A 17,437-nucleotide genomic window follows, 5' to 3' on the forward strand; every position below is an offset into this window, starting at 1 on the left:
AAGAAATTTATCCTTCACTGCAGATAATTTGAGAAGCACTGCTCTGGTGTACTGAATTTTCTTAAAAGAGAAACAGATCCTTTCTGACTGCCCCAAGAGTCAGCACATACAAACCGTAATTGTACTATTTAAAGTTTGCATTAAAAATTTTTAAGTGTTGTAATAGAAGCAAAGATTACATCCTTTTCCTTTTGGAATCCTGTAGACTTCCCCCCCCCCCCCCAATATTTGGAATGTTTTGTTGTATGAAACTTACAGATTCGGGAAGAAGACAAGGATCCAGTCTACTTGTACTTTGAAAGTATGATGACTTGTGCCCGAGTTCGAGTGTATGAACGAAAAAAAGAGGAAGAGAGACAACCATCACCATCACCATCTCCATCATTTCAGCAGCAGGGCTCATGTCATTCTAGTCCTGAGAACTGTAGTGTAAAGGTGAATTCCTTATTGCATAGATTTCTCTTTTTAACTTCCAATTCCTTGTTGCTAGTATTAGAATTGGCATTACTGTTGGTATAATATGAAGTAATTCTTTAGGGGCAGAGAAGGTTTACATAATGTGCATATCAATTTATGTTTCTCTGCATACCTATTCTAGAACATATTCCCTTAAGGTCATTTTAAAAGTATTACTCTTTCTGAAGTTGGAGTAATTTTGAAAATTTAAACATTTTTGGTTTTAATAATGTGGTTTATTAGGATTTGATCTTTCTGCATTGGTGAATTTTCTAAATAGTTGAAACTTGTTTCATTAAACATCAAATATTTTTCCTTTTTTACTAGAATTACACTATAAAATGCAATGTTAATTGTTTTCTTGGTAACTCAGTCACTATCACAGATGTTAAACAGCAAGACTACTTGTTTTTATGTTGTATAGTGTGATGGTAATGTGGATGTCAAGATGTTCTTTGAGTACTTTAATTTTTCTATTATTTTAGGCTTCCTTGAGATTTAATTCGTATGTCATAGTCCCTTGATATTAAATATGTGTTGAACTGAAGTATTTGTATTGTTCCCTTTGTCAGGAGCCAGCTTCTGAACAGCAGCCTTTGAAACCACTCACTTGTGACCTGGAGGATGATTCTGATAAATCACAAGGTCAGAATGAAAACTATGACTTATCATTTGATAGTAATTATTAATATATAGATATGGACTATACTAATAATGAGGGGGAACCAAAGCTACCAATCCAGAGCATGTCTCCCTACCTTGTTTCTAGTTTTGGTAAAAATAGACACTATAGGTAAGTTTTTTTTCCCAGTTTTTTGCTGTGTTTAACTTTCCTGTTCTAAGAAATACAATTTGTTGGTATTCGTGGTATGTTGTGTTGTAAGAAACAGAATGAGGTCGGTGATTTTTTTAAAACTCCTTTACAAACCTCAGCGATTTTGACATCATTAGTTACTGAAATTTTACCTGAGATTTTCAGTAGTTGCTGCAGTTGGAGAGTACAGAGGGAAAAAGGAAGGAGTATCACTGATTTATCTAGTAAATGTTACAGCTGGAATTAGTATGATGAAGGTAGTGTCTAGGGAATTAACCTTTTGTTTTTGATTGTGCTTCTTAAGACATCAGACATTTAAGCAGCAGTGTCTGCTAAACTTTTTTTATGGCATGATAAACATACAAAAATGATACTGTTGCTAGCACATTAAGGCAATTGGAAAGGATGCCTATTAGCATGATCACCCTGAAGGCTGAGGGAATTGGCTATCCTGATGTATTGATCACTGTACTACATTGGTTGGGAGATCCTGCTATAGAAATCTAGCTAGTGAAATGTATATTTAGTTAATGTGTTGCCATGAATGTAAACATACTTGAGTTGTGAGTGGTCTTGCATGAAATGTAGAAGTGGAACAATCAAATCCAGAGGCACAGAAGTAGTTCAGAAATATTTGCAGTGGAAACTAGAGGTAGAGTGCAAGGTTTTTTCCCCCAACAAAAACATCATCTTTCTTGCTGTTCTTTAGGGTTGACTCTACCCCTCACATATTACAAAGCATCTTGCAAGTGTCTTTGCTTTGCTTATATGGATAGCAAGTACACTATACTAAGTAAGCCTAACCCTGCTTATATACTTTGTTTGCAAGATAGTACCTTCTTATGTAATAGTTAATGGCTTTTTAGAGCAGTCTCAAGAGGGATTCACTTTTATTAAGAGAGCCCAATGAGTAGAATAGTGAAGACTATTATAGTCTGATTTTCTGGAATCTTTTTCTATTTTTCATGGAAAACTCCCAAATTGTAAGTGTCAGTTTACCACTGAAAGTCCATGGGAATGGGATACTGGACAACTGTTGAATATCTATGCCCCTGGCACTTTTCTGAGAACTCAGGAGAAATGAAAATCTTTCAAAGTTCAGTACAGAATGCTATAATACAGAAATATCTTTCAATTCCTTATCAGAAAAGAGCTGGAAATCTTCCTGCAATGAAGGGGAATCAGCTTCTACCTCCTATGTGCATCAGAGGTCACCTGGTGGTCCCACCAAACTGATCGAGATCATCTCAGACTGCAACTGGGAGGAGGATCGGAACAAGATTTTGAGCATCTTATCCCAGCACATCAATAGCAACATGCCACAGTCACTTAAGGTGGGCAGCTTCATCATTGAGTTGGCTTCTCAGCGAAAGAGCCGGGGTGAAAAGAATCCTCCTGTTTATTCTTCTCGTGTGAAAATCTCTATGCCATCATGTCAAGATCAAGATGATATGGCTGAGAAATCTGGATCAGAGACTCCTGACGGTCCATTATCCCCTGGGAAAATGGATGATGTCTCTCCCGTGCAGACAGATGCCCTGGATTCAGTGAGGGAGAGATTACATGGAGGCAAAGGTCTGCCCTTTTATACAGGGCTTTCTCCTGCAGGGAAGCTTGTGGCCTATAAACGTAAACCCAGTTCAAGCACATCTGGGCTTATCCAGGTGAGAATTATCTTTAATCTGGATGTAGCACCTTTTTATACTTAGGTACCACCTTGATTTTTCACAGCCCTTTGTGGGCCTTATATTATTTATCTTTGCATTCCCTGGGAACTGGGTGACAAAATCATCATCTCTTTTTGTAATAGGCCTAGGTTAGATGCATACCTAGGGTGAATTTTTGGCACATTTACAAACAGAAAGGTAGAGCCCTGTGTTAGCTTATAGTTTTCTTTCTAGTCTTCCCAGAAAGTTGCCCTTAAGCTGTTTTACCTAGGCTATAGTGATATTTTGACAGTCAAGCAAGAATAGTAAGGGATTCAGTCTAATTCTTGGGATTATTATTAGCAGATAACTTTTAAAATGAAGTGAAGTTAATTTTTTTAAGATAAGCAATATATGTTTGAAAACTTGGGAGAAAATTTAAATTTAGGAAGATGTTATTCAAATACATAAATTTTTAAAAAAATTGAGCCACAGTTTACATATTTTATCTTTATTTGATTCATAGAGTTCTTGCCAGTCTAATCATTATTATAGGGCAAATATCTATATCCTTGCTACTTAGTACTTCAGAAAGATATGTTAGTAAAATTACACTGGCATGTAGGAAATCTTTTTGAAGGAAAGTTCTGAGGTAAAATGTAGTCATAGGTCCAAAAGAGTTTCCTTTTGTTCAGTGACATTGAATGCACTTTTATATCAGAGTACCAAATGTGGGGTCGTGTCTGACATTACTGCTAAGGTTGCTTGACTTTACTAGCTCAACTGCTTCTCTGGGTTAAGGGCTATGCCACCATTATAACTGATCTACTTAATTAAAAACTTTCTATTGCAGTTGCTATGTAACTGCTTCTGTTGATATTTCTTAAACTCTTAATAATGAGAGTGTTTTCTCCTTGTTTCATTTACTGATTGATGCTTTGAGAACAGCAACTTACCTGATATTTTAGTGAGACTAGGCCCTCTTCAAATACAGTCATAGAAATTTTGTGTTCTCCTGTCTGGGACTCAGAATGCCCCCATAAAATACAAACCTGCATAGCAGTCAGGCCGCTGTAAGGTATGCTTTGGGAAAGCTGCCGAGTAGTCTTCAGAGCAAGTCCCAAAGGAGAAGACAGGAGTATCTGATCCAGACTCCACAGAGCCTGGAAAACTGTGTAGGAAAGTTTACTCTAGGATGGAAAGATCATATTCTTTGGATCAAACTCAGGGCAAATATATACTGATCTGTCTGGAAATAATAATTTTACCTAAGAAACAGAATAATTTTGTGTCTTAGAAGAGGGAGTAGCTTGGTGTAGCTATTCTCCTTACCAGTTCTCTATTAATTTAGAGAGTAGGATTTTCTCTGCCTTACTCCGCTTCCTCACCCCTTTAAATAATGGAAAAGAGAGACAGAAAAAGATTTCGATAGTCATTTAGCAGTAAGACATAGAGAACTCCATTCTTGTGTCTAAGATGGGCAGTCTGTCAACTCAGGCAATAGAGAAGAATCTTTACCTCATTCATTGATTCACTTTCTTTTGACAATTTAGTGGCAACTTAAAAAAAATTACAATGAATTTCAACTAGCATTTATTTTGAGTCCAAGTTTTGTGCAAAAGATGAAGATAGTTGACTTCAAAATTGAATTTTTTGAAAACTGAAAACTAAGGTGACTTTGTGGCTTAGGTATTTGTAACAGTGACTTTCTCATAAATTAAAGCAGACTACCATGTATTTTTCAAATATTAAGGACCCTTGTGAGAAAGTTTCATTATGCCTCTGGTCTCATCAGAGAGATTCTGTGGAACTCAGTTACTCATTTTTATGCTGATGATTATTAATAACTCAACCATAATTGCTTATTGACAAGTAAAACAATTGGATGATTCCTTAGATTTGACTATACCTTCCACAAATCTAGAACGCAGGGATGATGAGTTTCTAAGATTCTGTTTTTAAACTTCCAAAATGAAGGAGATGAGATTAGCTGAGAATATCAGATGGCAGCATTTTTTTTCATCTCCTAAATACTCAGATTATACCAAATGGGAAAAGTCCATTTCTTTTTCCCTTTAAATCTGAAAAATAGACTTTTAAAACCTTGTAAAAATGAAACCCTTGTCAAGGGAGATGAGTTAGCAAGAGAATTTTATCTTTACAGAATTTCTCTTTGCCACTTGTTTCAGGTTAATGGTAAGAGTTACCCGCAGGCTAAGTTGCTATTGGGACAGATGGGGGCATTGCATCCAGCCAATAGGCTAGCTGCTTATATCACAGGCAGGTTGCGACCCTCAGTCCTGGACCTCTCAACCCTCAGTACTGTCATCTCCAAGGTAGCATCCAATGCCAAGGTGGCTGCATCCAGGAAACCACGCACCCTGTTGCCTTCAACATCCAATTCCAAAATGGCATCATCTTCTGGCACTACAACAAATCGCCCTGGGAAGAACCTGAAGGCATTTGTCCCAGCGAAAAGACCAATTGGTAAGTTGGACTGTTCATATGTTTTGGGAATGGTTGGGATTTGGTGCTGGGCCAGTGGATACAGATATGGAGGTTGTAAAGCTTAGAGAAATATAGAAGTTGGTACTTTTTTTCTTGATGTTTATCTTGCCTGAATTTAAATATTTTTTTAGTAACTCTTCTGATGACCTACAATACTAAATAAATTGAATTATAGTTAGTTTTATAGTTATTTCCCAGACTTTTGGACTGGTTTTGTTAACATAGAAAAGACTTAGCTTTTTAATTTTGTTTTGCAGAAGGGAATACATATTCCTAAGTACTCTCCCTAATTTACTATTTCTCCTATGAGAACTGGTATTTTTGGTAACCAGTCGTATGTATGTTCCCTGAATTTATGAAACCAAGGAGCCAGCAAAATCAAAATGCATTGAGTTAGTATAGACTTAGAATAGAAGGCTCTTGTAAAACAATTCTGGGAACATTGCTTTATTATATTTATCCCTATTCTGTGAGTAAAAACCTAATTTATCTAATATCTTAGTGTTAAGAGTCTATAATAAATTGCCTCCTTGAAATCATTTGTGTTTTAGAATTGATAGTATATACAGTTGATTTTATTGCATTCCTCTTTTTGTTTTTTCACATCTGTTTAGAAATGTTAAGTAAAAATGTCATTTGCTGTGTTTTTATTCCTCTTAATAGGAAATTGAAATCTCTGGCTAAATGCTAGAGTTGTGTGAAGATGGAGTATAGGCATTGCCTTAAAAAGAACTCTTTCTACCTCTTGTTAAAAAGGTAGCTTTAACTGGTGATTAAAAAAAAAAATCGTCTTATCCTGCCCTCTTCTGAAATGTCTTTTTGCATATTTCTAAAATGCAAAACTTTACTGTTTTGTAAAAGGACAGCAATAAAGAGGTAGAGGTGCTATTACACAAGGAAGTGGTGCAAACAACTTTTAAAATTAGAATTAGGAATACAGTTACCTTACTTTCTTCCTGTTTTAGATGAAGTTGTGTGCTGCTGTGCTATACAGTCTTATTAGTGTTCTGGCAGTTTGACTGTATTGCATAACCAAAGGAATTTCAGAAGGAGCATCCAATTTTATTCCCTTCAGTTATTAGAATTTTGAAAGTTAGGTTTGTGTGGACAGATATGTTTGATTTCTGTGAGTGGAAATTACAGGTAGATAGTACCTGTAAGAAATTGACCCAGTGGTGCACAATAAATGTTGATAAACACAATCACTACAAGGATGAAATATGAGAACTGAAGATTTTTGACCTGCAAATTTTTATTTGCAGCGGCTCGACCCTCTCCTGGTGGTGTGTTCACACAGTTTGTGATGAGTAAAGTTGGAGCCCTGCAGCAGAAGATCCCTGGAGTTAGCACACCCCAACCCCTAACAGGGCCACAGAAGTTCAGTATCAGACCTTCTCCAGTAATGGTCGTCACACCTGTGGTTTCTTCTGAGCCAGTTCAGGTGTGCAGCTCTGTGACTGCTGCTGTCACTACTACCACCCCTCAAGTGTTTTTAGAAAATGTTCCTGCTGTGACACCTACGACTGCTCTATCTGACGTGGGAACTAAAGAAACTACTTATTCTTCTGGTGCCACCATTGCAGGGGTTGTTGAGGTCTCTGAAACTAATACCAGCACTCTTGTAACACCTTCCCAGTCTACAGCCACTTTGAACCTTATCAAAACGACTGGGATAACTACCCCTGTGGCTTCAGTTGCTTTCCCTAAGTCTTTGGTAGCATCTCCTCCAACCATAACTCTTCCTGTTGCTTCCACTGCCTCCACCTCCATAGTCGTGGTGACCACAGCTGCATCTTCTTCCATGGTGACCACACCAACTTCATCTCTGAGCTCTGTTCCCGTTATACTCTCGGGAATTGATGGGAGTCCACCAGTGAGCCAGAGACCAGGTAAGGCCTAGATGTTACAAGCTGGTTTATTTTATAGCTGGTTATATAACGTTGTGGTTCTGATAGAATTACAGGTGTATATCAAATGTTTCTGCTAAAAACTGGAAAAAAAAACAAAAACAAAACCCTTTACATTCTGCAGAACTGAACACTAAAAATGATGGACCTCATGGTAAATAGGGGTTAGGACAGTCAGTGAACATTTGTGCAATTTTGTAACCATTGAGTGAGTGAAAGTCACTCAGTCATGTCTGACTCTGCAACCCCATGGACTCTAGCCTGCCAGGTTCCTCTCTGTCCATGGAATTCTCTAGGCAAGAATACTGAAGTGAGTAGCTGTTTGCTCCTCCAGGGGATCTTCCCAACCCAGGTATTAAACCCAGGTCTCCTGCATTGCAGGCAGATTGTTTACAGTCTGAGCCACCAGGGAAGCCCCAGAATGCTAATAAAAATTGTTAACCTACGAGATAAACAACCTTAACAGATGGTTTAGTGGGGCTAGAGATTTTCTCAGGAAATTAAAAATTTTCAAAAGCATTAGAATGGAAATGCTACATATGGGAGTGGAACTCTGAGCCAGTAGAGCAGGCATTAAAGTGGGTGCAGGAGGAAGTGCAGCAGCTTTTGTGTGTTGAGAGCTAAGGGCTCATATCTCTGAGGGAACCAAATGTAGGTGTGCCCAGTTTTGGGAGTGGGAGGGCTGCTGCTTTCTATTTAAAAAGGACAGATCAGAGGGCTTCTGTTTATGTTGCAGCCAAGCTGAGGGCCTTTTCTCTCCTTGCTTAAAATTAAAATTCTAGGTGCTCTCGCCTAGTACGAATCATGTGTGAATCAGCTCAACTCCTATATACTATTGACATTCTCTTAATTATACATAAACTGATTGAAATAGGAAAGCATATTTCTTTGTTTAGGACTCTGATATTTTATAAGTCAACTTTTTAGTTAAAATTAAATTTTTTCTCTTGTTGGCTTAGTTTAAGTGAATTTGAAATAGAAATAGTTCACACTTTGGTCACTTTTATATCCTAATTCAACCAGCTAAAGTAAGTTGTTACCTTAGTAGACTCAAAGAAGAATTAGTATGGAAAGGAGTGTGAGAGTTGAGGCTTTGCAGGATATAGTGTGTGTGTTAGTTGCTTAGTTGTGGCCAACTCTTTGTGACGCTATGGACTATAGCTGATGAGGCTCCTCTGTCCATGGAGGAGGACAGACAAGGGTACTAGAGTGTGTTGCCATCGTCTTGTCCAGAGGATCTTCCTGACCCAGGAATTGAAGCTGGGTCTCTTGCATTGCAGGTAGATTCTTTACCATCTGAGCCACCAGGGAAGCCCCTACAGGATATAAGGTGGAATAAAATAACTGACAACAGTTCTGTCTTGGCTATTGATAGTTTTCCTACTAAATATTTTTGTCTTCAGGGGCATTAAATCCCTATAGATATTTTAGGAAAGAAGGGATTTATAAATTGAAGTGCTGTTGAAAGGAAAAGTGGATGACAGTGTCAACACACATACCAAAAAATGGCCAATAATACTTCAAAAGTAAGATTGTGTTTGATGAAGCCTTTTTGATTTCCTTTTGAAACTCACAGTTCACATCTTGTCATATTTTAACTGGTCACGTCTTCTAAATCATGTATACCTTTCTTTATATTATTAATTATGTCATGAAACTGTGAAGTTGTTTACCTTTTGTAGTTCATTTTCTCTCAGATTTCAGTCACTCAGAATATACGTTCAGGTATTTTGCTCTGATTCCCATTTGTACTCTCATATAATTGATTTACTATTTTTATTTAAATCAAGTCAGTTGTTCACTTAAGTATACTTTTAAAAAGAGCAGTATTACTATAATTGGAAACCAACATTACTTGCCAGAATGGAGGATAGTCTCTTAAATAAATACTGAACCAGTAATAATAAAAAGTATCAAATACTAGCCAGCTCCTGTGTGTTTTTAACGTGTGACTTGTTCTCTGTTAATGAAGTTAGAAAATGTTGGCATAGTCTTTTTTTAAATGTTAATATTAAAGACAATATCAGAGACATAATTTCTTCTGTATTTAATCAAAAGATTAAAATTCTGACAGTATAATATGGTGTTCTTCTATATAACATACCACCTAAAAGTATCTTATGTAATACTACTTGAGGAAATACTAGTTGTATATTTATCTGCTCTTCTATAAATGGAGCTGACTCACATCACTGCCAACTTCTAAGGAAGTATGTGATTTTGTTATAATTTCATAAAGTGGATCCCAACTCGGGGATTTAGACCTCTGACTTTTTCATTTGACTTTTCATCCTTTTGTCTTTCCCTTCTAACCCTCTCACCCAGGGCAATAAATAATCACTTATTTAATGTGTATATTAAAGGCTGCTTTGGGAGTAATTTGGTTTAGAATCATTCTGTAAAACTCAATTTGAATAGAAATTTTCAGGAAATAAAGTATGTTTTAATTTAACATGTTTCTTAATCACATAAGATAGACGATTTTTTTGTTTGTTTAAAAAGTTGCACACTTTTTTTTTAATCAGTTTGATCTTGTGTTATTTTTCAAAAATAATCATGGATCTTCTGTAGTAATTTGTCATGTAAATGTTAAGGAGCATCACTTTCTTTTAGAAATTTGATACTTTTTTTGGGCAGAGTGCATATTACATATTAAAATCTTTGTTTTGTTTGGCTTGTTAGTGTTTATGTTTAGTGACAAACTAATGAAAATTTTTATTTAAAAATGTCAAAAAAAGAATAGTTGAAAATAATAATGTTAAGGAAATTCAGTAATTTGAATGGTAATATTAGATCACTTTCATTTATGCTTACTATTATTGTTATTCCTACTTCTTTATTCCTGTGACCGAAAACTCATACTGTTTTTTCCCATATCCTTGGTGTTTTCTTCCAGACATTGAAGTGCATCTTTCAGTACTATTAATGTTTTGAGATCTCTTTTAATTCACATCTTCTGCATTAAATGTCTACCTTTTCTGTTTCAAAACTATGTTTTGCCTCTTCCTAACCAGGCTTTATTTCCCCGCTTCTTTGATATCTCTTAATTACATTCCATTTTTGGGGGATATGTGTTTTTTTTCCTTCTGAAAAATAATTTTCACAAATCTATATGCTTATTCGTCAATTAACTTTAAAGGCCAAGAAGTTTTTTTGTACCTTGTGATTTTTAGTCTTTGACTTTGTCTTCCTTGAGTAAGACCTGTTAAACTACATAGCCTGTTAAGTGTTAACAGCCTGAATTTTTAAGTTGAACAGAAAATTTACTTGAACTTTAATGAGAATCCAGGTTTAGAGGCGTGCCCATGTTCTTTCTTTAGGCAGAAGTATTATCTCTTTAAATGTACCTCTTGACAGTTGATACTTTCTTTAACCAGTCTAAATGTAAGGCCCTGTAAAGTCTGGTTAATACTTAACTTTAAATTAGTAAATTATTCTCAGTCATAAGTCCTGTAAGTCGTATATCATGGACATACAGAATTTTGCTAACTCTGTATTTGTAGCATGGTTAGATTCTTTGTCATAATTATTTTTTCCCAAGTATTAAAGGGAAATTCTGATACTATGTTTCCATCTCCTGTTTTTCAGAAAATGCCCCTCAGATTCCAGTGGCTCCTCCACAGGTCTCTCCTAACACAGTGAAACGTCCTGGACCTCGACTGTTGTTGATTCCAGTGCAGCAGGGTTCTCCTACTCTTAGACCTGTCCCAAACACACAACTTCAGGGACATCGGATGGTCTTACAGCCTGTTAGGAGTCCAAGTGGAATGAACCTGTTCAGGCACCCTAATGGGCAGATTGTCCAGCTTCTCCCTTTGCATCAGCTTCGAGGATCTAATAACCAGCCCAACTTACAACCTGTCATGTTTCGGAACCCAGGTATAAAGTTAGAGATATTTTTGATAAGTTTCTCTTCTCTTGAATCATTTGGTCATGTGGTATATTCATATACTAGGATTAGTCTTATCAGTCTCTTGAAATCAATCACCTGTTAGAAAAAAATATGTACTTTGAAAGTCTTTGATGTGGCCAATGGTGATTTATAATGCTTTTTTTTTCTCACCAGGGTCTGTGATGGGAATCCGTTTACCCACTCCTTCCAAACCATCAGAGACTCCACCTTCTTCGGCTTCACCCTCTGCTTTCTCCGTTGTGAATCCTGTAATTCAGGCTGTTGGGTCTTCTCCAGCAATGAATGTTATCACTCAGGCACCATCATTGCTTTCTTCTGGACCTAATTTTGTGTCTCAGTCTGGTACATTGACCCTGAGAATTTCCCCTCCTGAACCACAAAGTTTCACAAGTAAAACAGCCTCTGAAACCAAAATAACCTATAGTTCAGGAGGGCAGCCTGTTGGTACAGCCAGTCTTATTCCTCTCCAGTCTGGTAGTTTTGCCTTGTTGCAGCTCCCAGGACAAAAGCCTGTTCCCAGCTCCATTCTTCAACATGTTGCTTCACTTCAGATGAAAAGAGAATCTCAGAATGCAGACCAGAAAGATGAAACAAGCTTTTTAAAAAGAGAGCAAGAAACTAAGAAGGTTCTACAGTCAGGAGGAGAAGCTGTAGAGCCTGAGACTAATATAATAATAAAACAAAACTCAGGAGCTGCTGTCTCAGAAGAAACTCTGAATGATTCCTTGGAAGATGGGGGTGATCATTTAGATGAAGAATCCCTTATAGAAGAAGGGCCTTCAGCTGTTAAACCTTCTGAGCATGTCTATAGCACTGGCTCACACACAGGTGAAGACTATAAAGATGTTGAGAAAGAATATGGGATTAGGAACCATAACAGTTCCAAAGAAAAACTGACTGTTCTAGAAGTTAAGACCATTTCTGGAAGAGCCAGTAACATCCAAAGTGTGAATAATGTGCAACTTAAAAAACTTGGTGATGTGAAAGTGGAACAGCAGAAAGGCTTAGACAATCCAGAGGAAAAATCAAATGAATTTCCAGTTATCTCTAAAGAAGAAAGCAAAGTTGAATTTTCAGGCAGTAGAGTTGTGGAGCAGCAATCTAATCCAAAGCCAGAGGCCAAGGAGAAGGACTGTGGAGAGTCTCTGGAGAAGGACAGCATTAAGGAGAGGTGGAGAAAACACTTAAAGGGCCCTTTGGCCCAGAAATATGTTAGAACTTCACAAGAAGGCAAGAATGAGACAAATGAGCAATTAATTAAAGAAACAAAAACTTGTAAGGAAAATTCAGATGTGTTTCAACAAGAACACAGTATCTCTGATTTACTTGGAAAAAGTGGAACTAGTGAGAATGCCAGAATTTTAAAAACTGAATGTGATTCTTGGAGTAGGATTTCTAGTCCTACAACCTTCTCCATTGTCCCTAGGAGAGCTGCCAAAGGGAGCAGAAGGGACGGACATTTTCAAGGTCACTTACTGCTCTCAGGAGAACAGATAAAACCAAAGCAAGAGAAGACGGGTGGGAGCAGCAGTACTGATTTCACTGTTCTGGAGTTGGAAGAGGATGATGAAGAAGATGAGAATGAGAAAACCGATGATTCTATTGATGAGATTGTGGATGTTGTTTCTGACTACCAGAGTGAGGAGGTTGATGATGTAGAAAAGGTGGTGAGCCCATTTTTGTTGTGACTGAAACCTCAAGAATTTAAATGATTCATTAGAGACAATAGCTTTTCCAGAAGATAACTAAGACCTGATACATTCAATTGGATGCCTAGCTTTAAATCGTGATTAAATGACTTTGTAGTTTTTAGGCTGTGTCAGTCAGGTAACATTTATTGAGCTTATATTGTGCTTTGAGACTTCTCTGATATTATACAGGAAGGCTGGTTTAAGCCTTGGGGGAATAGATGCTTTGAGAGTCCCTATCAAATTAGGTTTTTGGTTTTTTTTTTAAGTCCTAAAATCACTACTTCCATTTGATCTCAGTTGTTTTTTTTTCACATTTTTTTATGCAAAGTTATTGTAGCTTATCTGGTAGATATACATAAGAAACGGAATGGGTGGCCTTAGAACTGGAAGATAATTTGTCTATCAGCATTTGTAGAGATGTTTTTTGTTTTGGAGAGAAATGAAAAACATCATTTAATAATTTATTATCACCCTGCCTAAAGTTGCTTTCTAACCATCTCCTAAAATTAAATAATTAGTGTCTAGAATTTATATTCTAACCTCTGGTCATCTTCCTTTGTAATTTGACCTTTATAATTTTTTTTTATTTTGCCGAAGCCATTTTTATAGACTTCTGTGTAGAGTTGTGTTTGCTGAGCTAAGTAATTGAGCATCAGTATGATATAGGGCAGGAGTTGGGCAGACTTTTTTGTAAAGGGCCAGTTTGTAGTTATTTTAGACTTTGCAGGCTATATGACTTGCTTTTGCAGCTACTCAGTTGCTGCTATAGAGGGAAAGCAGCCATAAACAGTAGTAAGTGAATGAGTGTGGCTGTGTTCCAGTAAAAACCTCAGTTACAGAAACAAATGGGGGTGCTGTGGTGTGCTGTGCCCTTCCCCTGATGTAAAACATAAGGAGGTTATAGCCATCTGCGTGGGGTGGCTTGAAATTGAGATAATATGGCCCTTTGCAGTGATTCTTGCCATGGCAGTTTTAGAATTTCACTCCTTTTGAGATTTGTTCTCTGTGTTACCTGGTCCTCCTCTGTTAATGCCTAACTGTCTTAGGCAGATAAAATATAGCAAAAAGGTTTATATTTTAAAACTCTAAAATGTCTGTGTATTGAAATATTTCTATGTCGTTATTTCTGAACCTCACCTGTCTCATTTGTAAATGAGATGGTTAATGCATTTGCCTTGCATTGTATCTATAACCTCATCCTTTTTGAGGACTTACATCTGTAGATAGTTTAGGAGTTAGTTAGATTGCCAATCTTGTTGCACTTTTTGCAGTCTCATTATAAGTCAGCTTAGATAAGCATCAGACCAAAAACAGTCCAGCTTTATTTTAATTAAAATTTTTTTCTATTATGGCTTATTATAGGATATTGAATATACTTCCACGTGCCATAGAGTAGGATTTTGTTGTTTATCCATTCTATATGTAATAGTTTGCATCCGGTCCATCCCTTACTCAACCCTCCTCCCCATAGGCAACCACAAGTCAAAAACAGTCCTGCTTTAAAATCAGTGAAAACAAACAAACAAACAAAATCAGTGAAAACTATTGCTATCAGTAGAACTGACTTAATGGAACCTTTAGAATGTCTTAGTCATACAGAGTGGCATTGCTTGAACTTCCAAATAGGAAATCTGACAGGTACACTGGCCATTTTAAAGTAAGGGCATTCAGATTTAAATTATACATTGTATTTATGTATATGTTTGACACCTGTGATAGCTTTATGCCTGTATTAAGCATTATATTGGAATAGTGTAAGGAAAGTTGTGAGTAACCTTTTTAATTTAAATCTTCCCTGATTAAGTTGGATATTATTTACAAAGCCTCCAATTAAAGCCATGTAATTACATATTCTTCAGTTTAAATATTATAAAGCATCTGCCTACATTATTATTCAAACTTTTGGGGGTTTGTTGATTCAGATTCCCAAAGTTAATTTTAATATGCACTGATTAATATACAATATTTAGATGATGATTAAATTGGGGATCATAAATGATGACTTGAGTCATTTATGTCTGTTAGCCATAGGGAGCCTGTAATTTGGAAGTAAGTAATTTTTCTGGTGAGATTAAAATAGAGCTAATAAAGTGATAGGGATGCTTCATTTTGTGTTGTGCTTCTTTGGTACAGTACCATTATAGATAACATTCTCTGTTTAGTTTCTGGCATAATAAACACTTTTTAAAGGTGGACTTCGAAATTCTATCTGCATAGCCCATAATCCATATAGTTTATATGCAAGCTAAGTTACTTCAGTTGTGTCTGATTCTTAGTGACCCTATGGACCGTAGCCCATCAGGCTCCTGTCCCTGGGATTTTCCAGGCAAGAATCCTGGAGTGGGTTGCCGTCCCCTCCTCCAGGGGATCTTCCCAACTCAGGGATCGAACCCGTATCTCTTACATCTCCTGCATTGGCAGATGAGCTCTTTTACCTCTAGTGCTACCTGAGAAGTTGTGAGTTTCTTTGGTAGGTGCTCAATAAATGCTTACCGATTGACTCATCTTTTGGTATAATAAGCAGTACAGCAAGCCTGGGCTTCTTTTGGTATCTGAAATTCTTCAAAAGCTCTCATTCTGTGGGATTGAGATACTTAGAAGATTGTCTGGGGTATATTCTGTTTGCATATCTGCCTTGGATATGTTTTTGTGGGTGTTTAATATGGGGTTAACCATGAGGCACTGTTACACTAGCACTTGAGTTTTTCTGCTTTCTACCTTCTCCCTCACCATGTTTTATTTGATTGCTATTTAATCTTTAGATTTATGCAACTTTAATATATCTATACTTGAATTTGCCCACTTGCAGTAATATTGAAACATCAGCACAGCCCTTTGGAGACTGTCTCTTTAGTCTAATCTTTGTTGGGTTGTGAAAAAGTTTGTTCAGGTTTTTCTATTCCATCTTGGGGAGAAACCTGAATGAACTTTTTGGCCAATTCAGTATATCTGTGATTTATAATGTAGTTCTTGGTTGTTAGCTCTAACCATATGCTGTCTTTATGACTTAATTCCATTTTAAGATTAACAGGTTTAGGGTTATCAGTACTCATGGTTTAAGATCAAGGTTTGGCACTGGTTGGCTTTATAAGGGAAACATTCAGTTGAAAAATTTAGGTGTGCTTGCTTCCCAATGCTTTATTTACTGTTGGACTGCTGTATTTCAGAATAACTGTATAGAATACATTGAGGATGATGATGAACAAGTGGACATTGAGACTGTAGAAGAGCTCCCGGAGGAAATTAATGTCACCCACATGAAGAGCACAGCTGTCCATACAGAGATTTTGAAACAGCCGTAAGTCTTATTTTTCTTTGGATTGTTATTTCTTGTTGTTGTATTGTGACCATAAGCAAAACTTAATGTTCTAGTCAAGAGTTTGGGTAACTGACATAGTTCCTTTATTTCTCTAGCTTTTTTTCTTATTAGTAGATGAGGAAAGGAGCTGAAATTTAGAGGTAATTAACTTCCTTGTTATTGCCAGGAAACAGTATATAAATGTGAATAACATGCTTTCCGAGCCAGATACATGGACATTAAAATGCTAGTTTTGCGAGTTTGCAGCTGTTTACCCTTTTGGGCAAGTGTGTAATCTCTCTGACTCTTAGATTCTTTACCTATGAAACGAGGAAAATGCCCTTTTTTAAGGCATTAAATCAGATAATATATGAAATGACTAGCATAACTGACAGTGGACTACTCAGTAAAGTACTTTACCTTTTAAAGATATGGTTGTAAATTCTAAATTCGGTTACTTCGCTAGTTGAATGGGTGAGGTACAGTTAGAAAAAATTTTCTGCCTGTTCAGCTGATGAGATGAAAACACAGAGAATGATAAGATGACTTAGGAAAAAAATATTATGCTTTAGTAAACCTTATATTGATTAGGAATTGGCTGGGGTATGAGGGAAAGAAGGTAGACTTATTTTGTGCCAGACATTGTGCTTTTTAAGCTATTATATCATCAGCTACCTAAAGTAGCAATGAGTTGAGAAACAGTAATTCTTCATTCCTAGTTGAGAAAGTCTAAGGTAGGGATATGGTGCTATTTTTCTTTGATCCAGGGCTATTTGGAGGGTCCTTCAATTACCTGGACTTCCCAGTTAGTGCTAGTGTTAAAGAACCTGTCTGCCAGTGCAAGCGACACAGGTTCAGTCCCTGGGGTGGAAAGATGCCCTGGAGTAAGAAATTGCACCCCACTCCAATATTCTTGCCTGGAGAAAACCATGGCTAGAGGAGCTTGGCAGGCCACAGCCCATGGGGTTGCAAAGAGCTGAACATGACTGAGCACACACACAACACCTCAGTTGCCTGTTGGTTATGATTGAAAGAATTTAAATCTCTTAAAAACTTAATTAGACTTAAATTCAGTAATATTGCAGGATGTAATTTCAGTATACTAAAATTGAGTTCTAAAACAATAGCAATAAAGAAAAAAATAATTAAAAATACAAAAAAGCTGTTTGGGATTTTTGATAAAAGTTGTGCAAGACTTTTATAA

The 17,437-nt window shown here is 36.8% G+C and overlaps 1 protein-coding gene across 14 annotated transcripts in view; it reads left to right on the top strand.

Moving 5' to 3' along the window:
- Positions 1–17,437, top strand: part of MGA (MAX dimerization protein MGA) — a 148,901-nt gene that overhangs the window by 118,561 nt on the left and 12,903 nt on the right. For 3 of the 14 annotated variants that reach the window (XM_069597865.1, XM_069597864.1, XM_069597863.1), the window contains exons 11-18: positions 259–435; positions 1,029–1,101; positions 2,417–2,934; positions 5,106–5,403; positions 6,687–7,313; positions 10,920–11,210; positions 11,398–12,908; positions 16,103–16,233. In XM_069597865.1, coding sequence (XP_069453966.1) covers positions 259–435; positions 1,029–1,101; positions 2,417–2,934; positions 5,106–5,403; positions 6,687–7,313; positions 10,920–11,210; positions 11,398–12,908; positions 16,103–16,233 — 3,626 coding nt within the window. Of the gene's footprint in view, positions 1–258; positions 436–1,028; positions 1,102–2,416; positions 2,935–5,105; positions 5,404–6,686; positions 7,314–10,919; positions 11,211–11,397; positions 12,909–16,102; positions 16,234–17,437 lie in introns of those variants that run through there. The other 11 variants (XM_069597870.1, XM_069597866.1, XM_069597871.1 and 8 more) reach the window with 11 other exon arrangements.

Source organism: Ovis canadensis, chromosome 7 (genome assembly GCF_042477335.2).
Source record: "Ovis canadensis isolate MfBH-ARS-UI-01 breed Bighorn chromosome 7, ARS-UI_OviCan_v2, whole genome shotgun sequence".
Taxonomy (NCBI): Eukaryota; Metazoa; Chordata; class Mammalia; order Artiodactyla; family Bovidae; genus Ovis; species Ovis canadensis.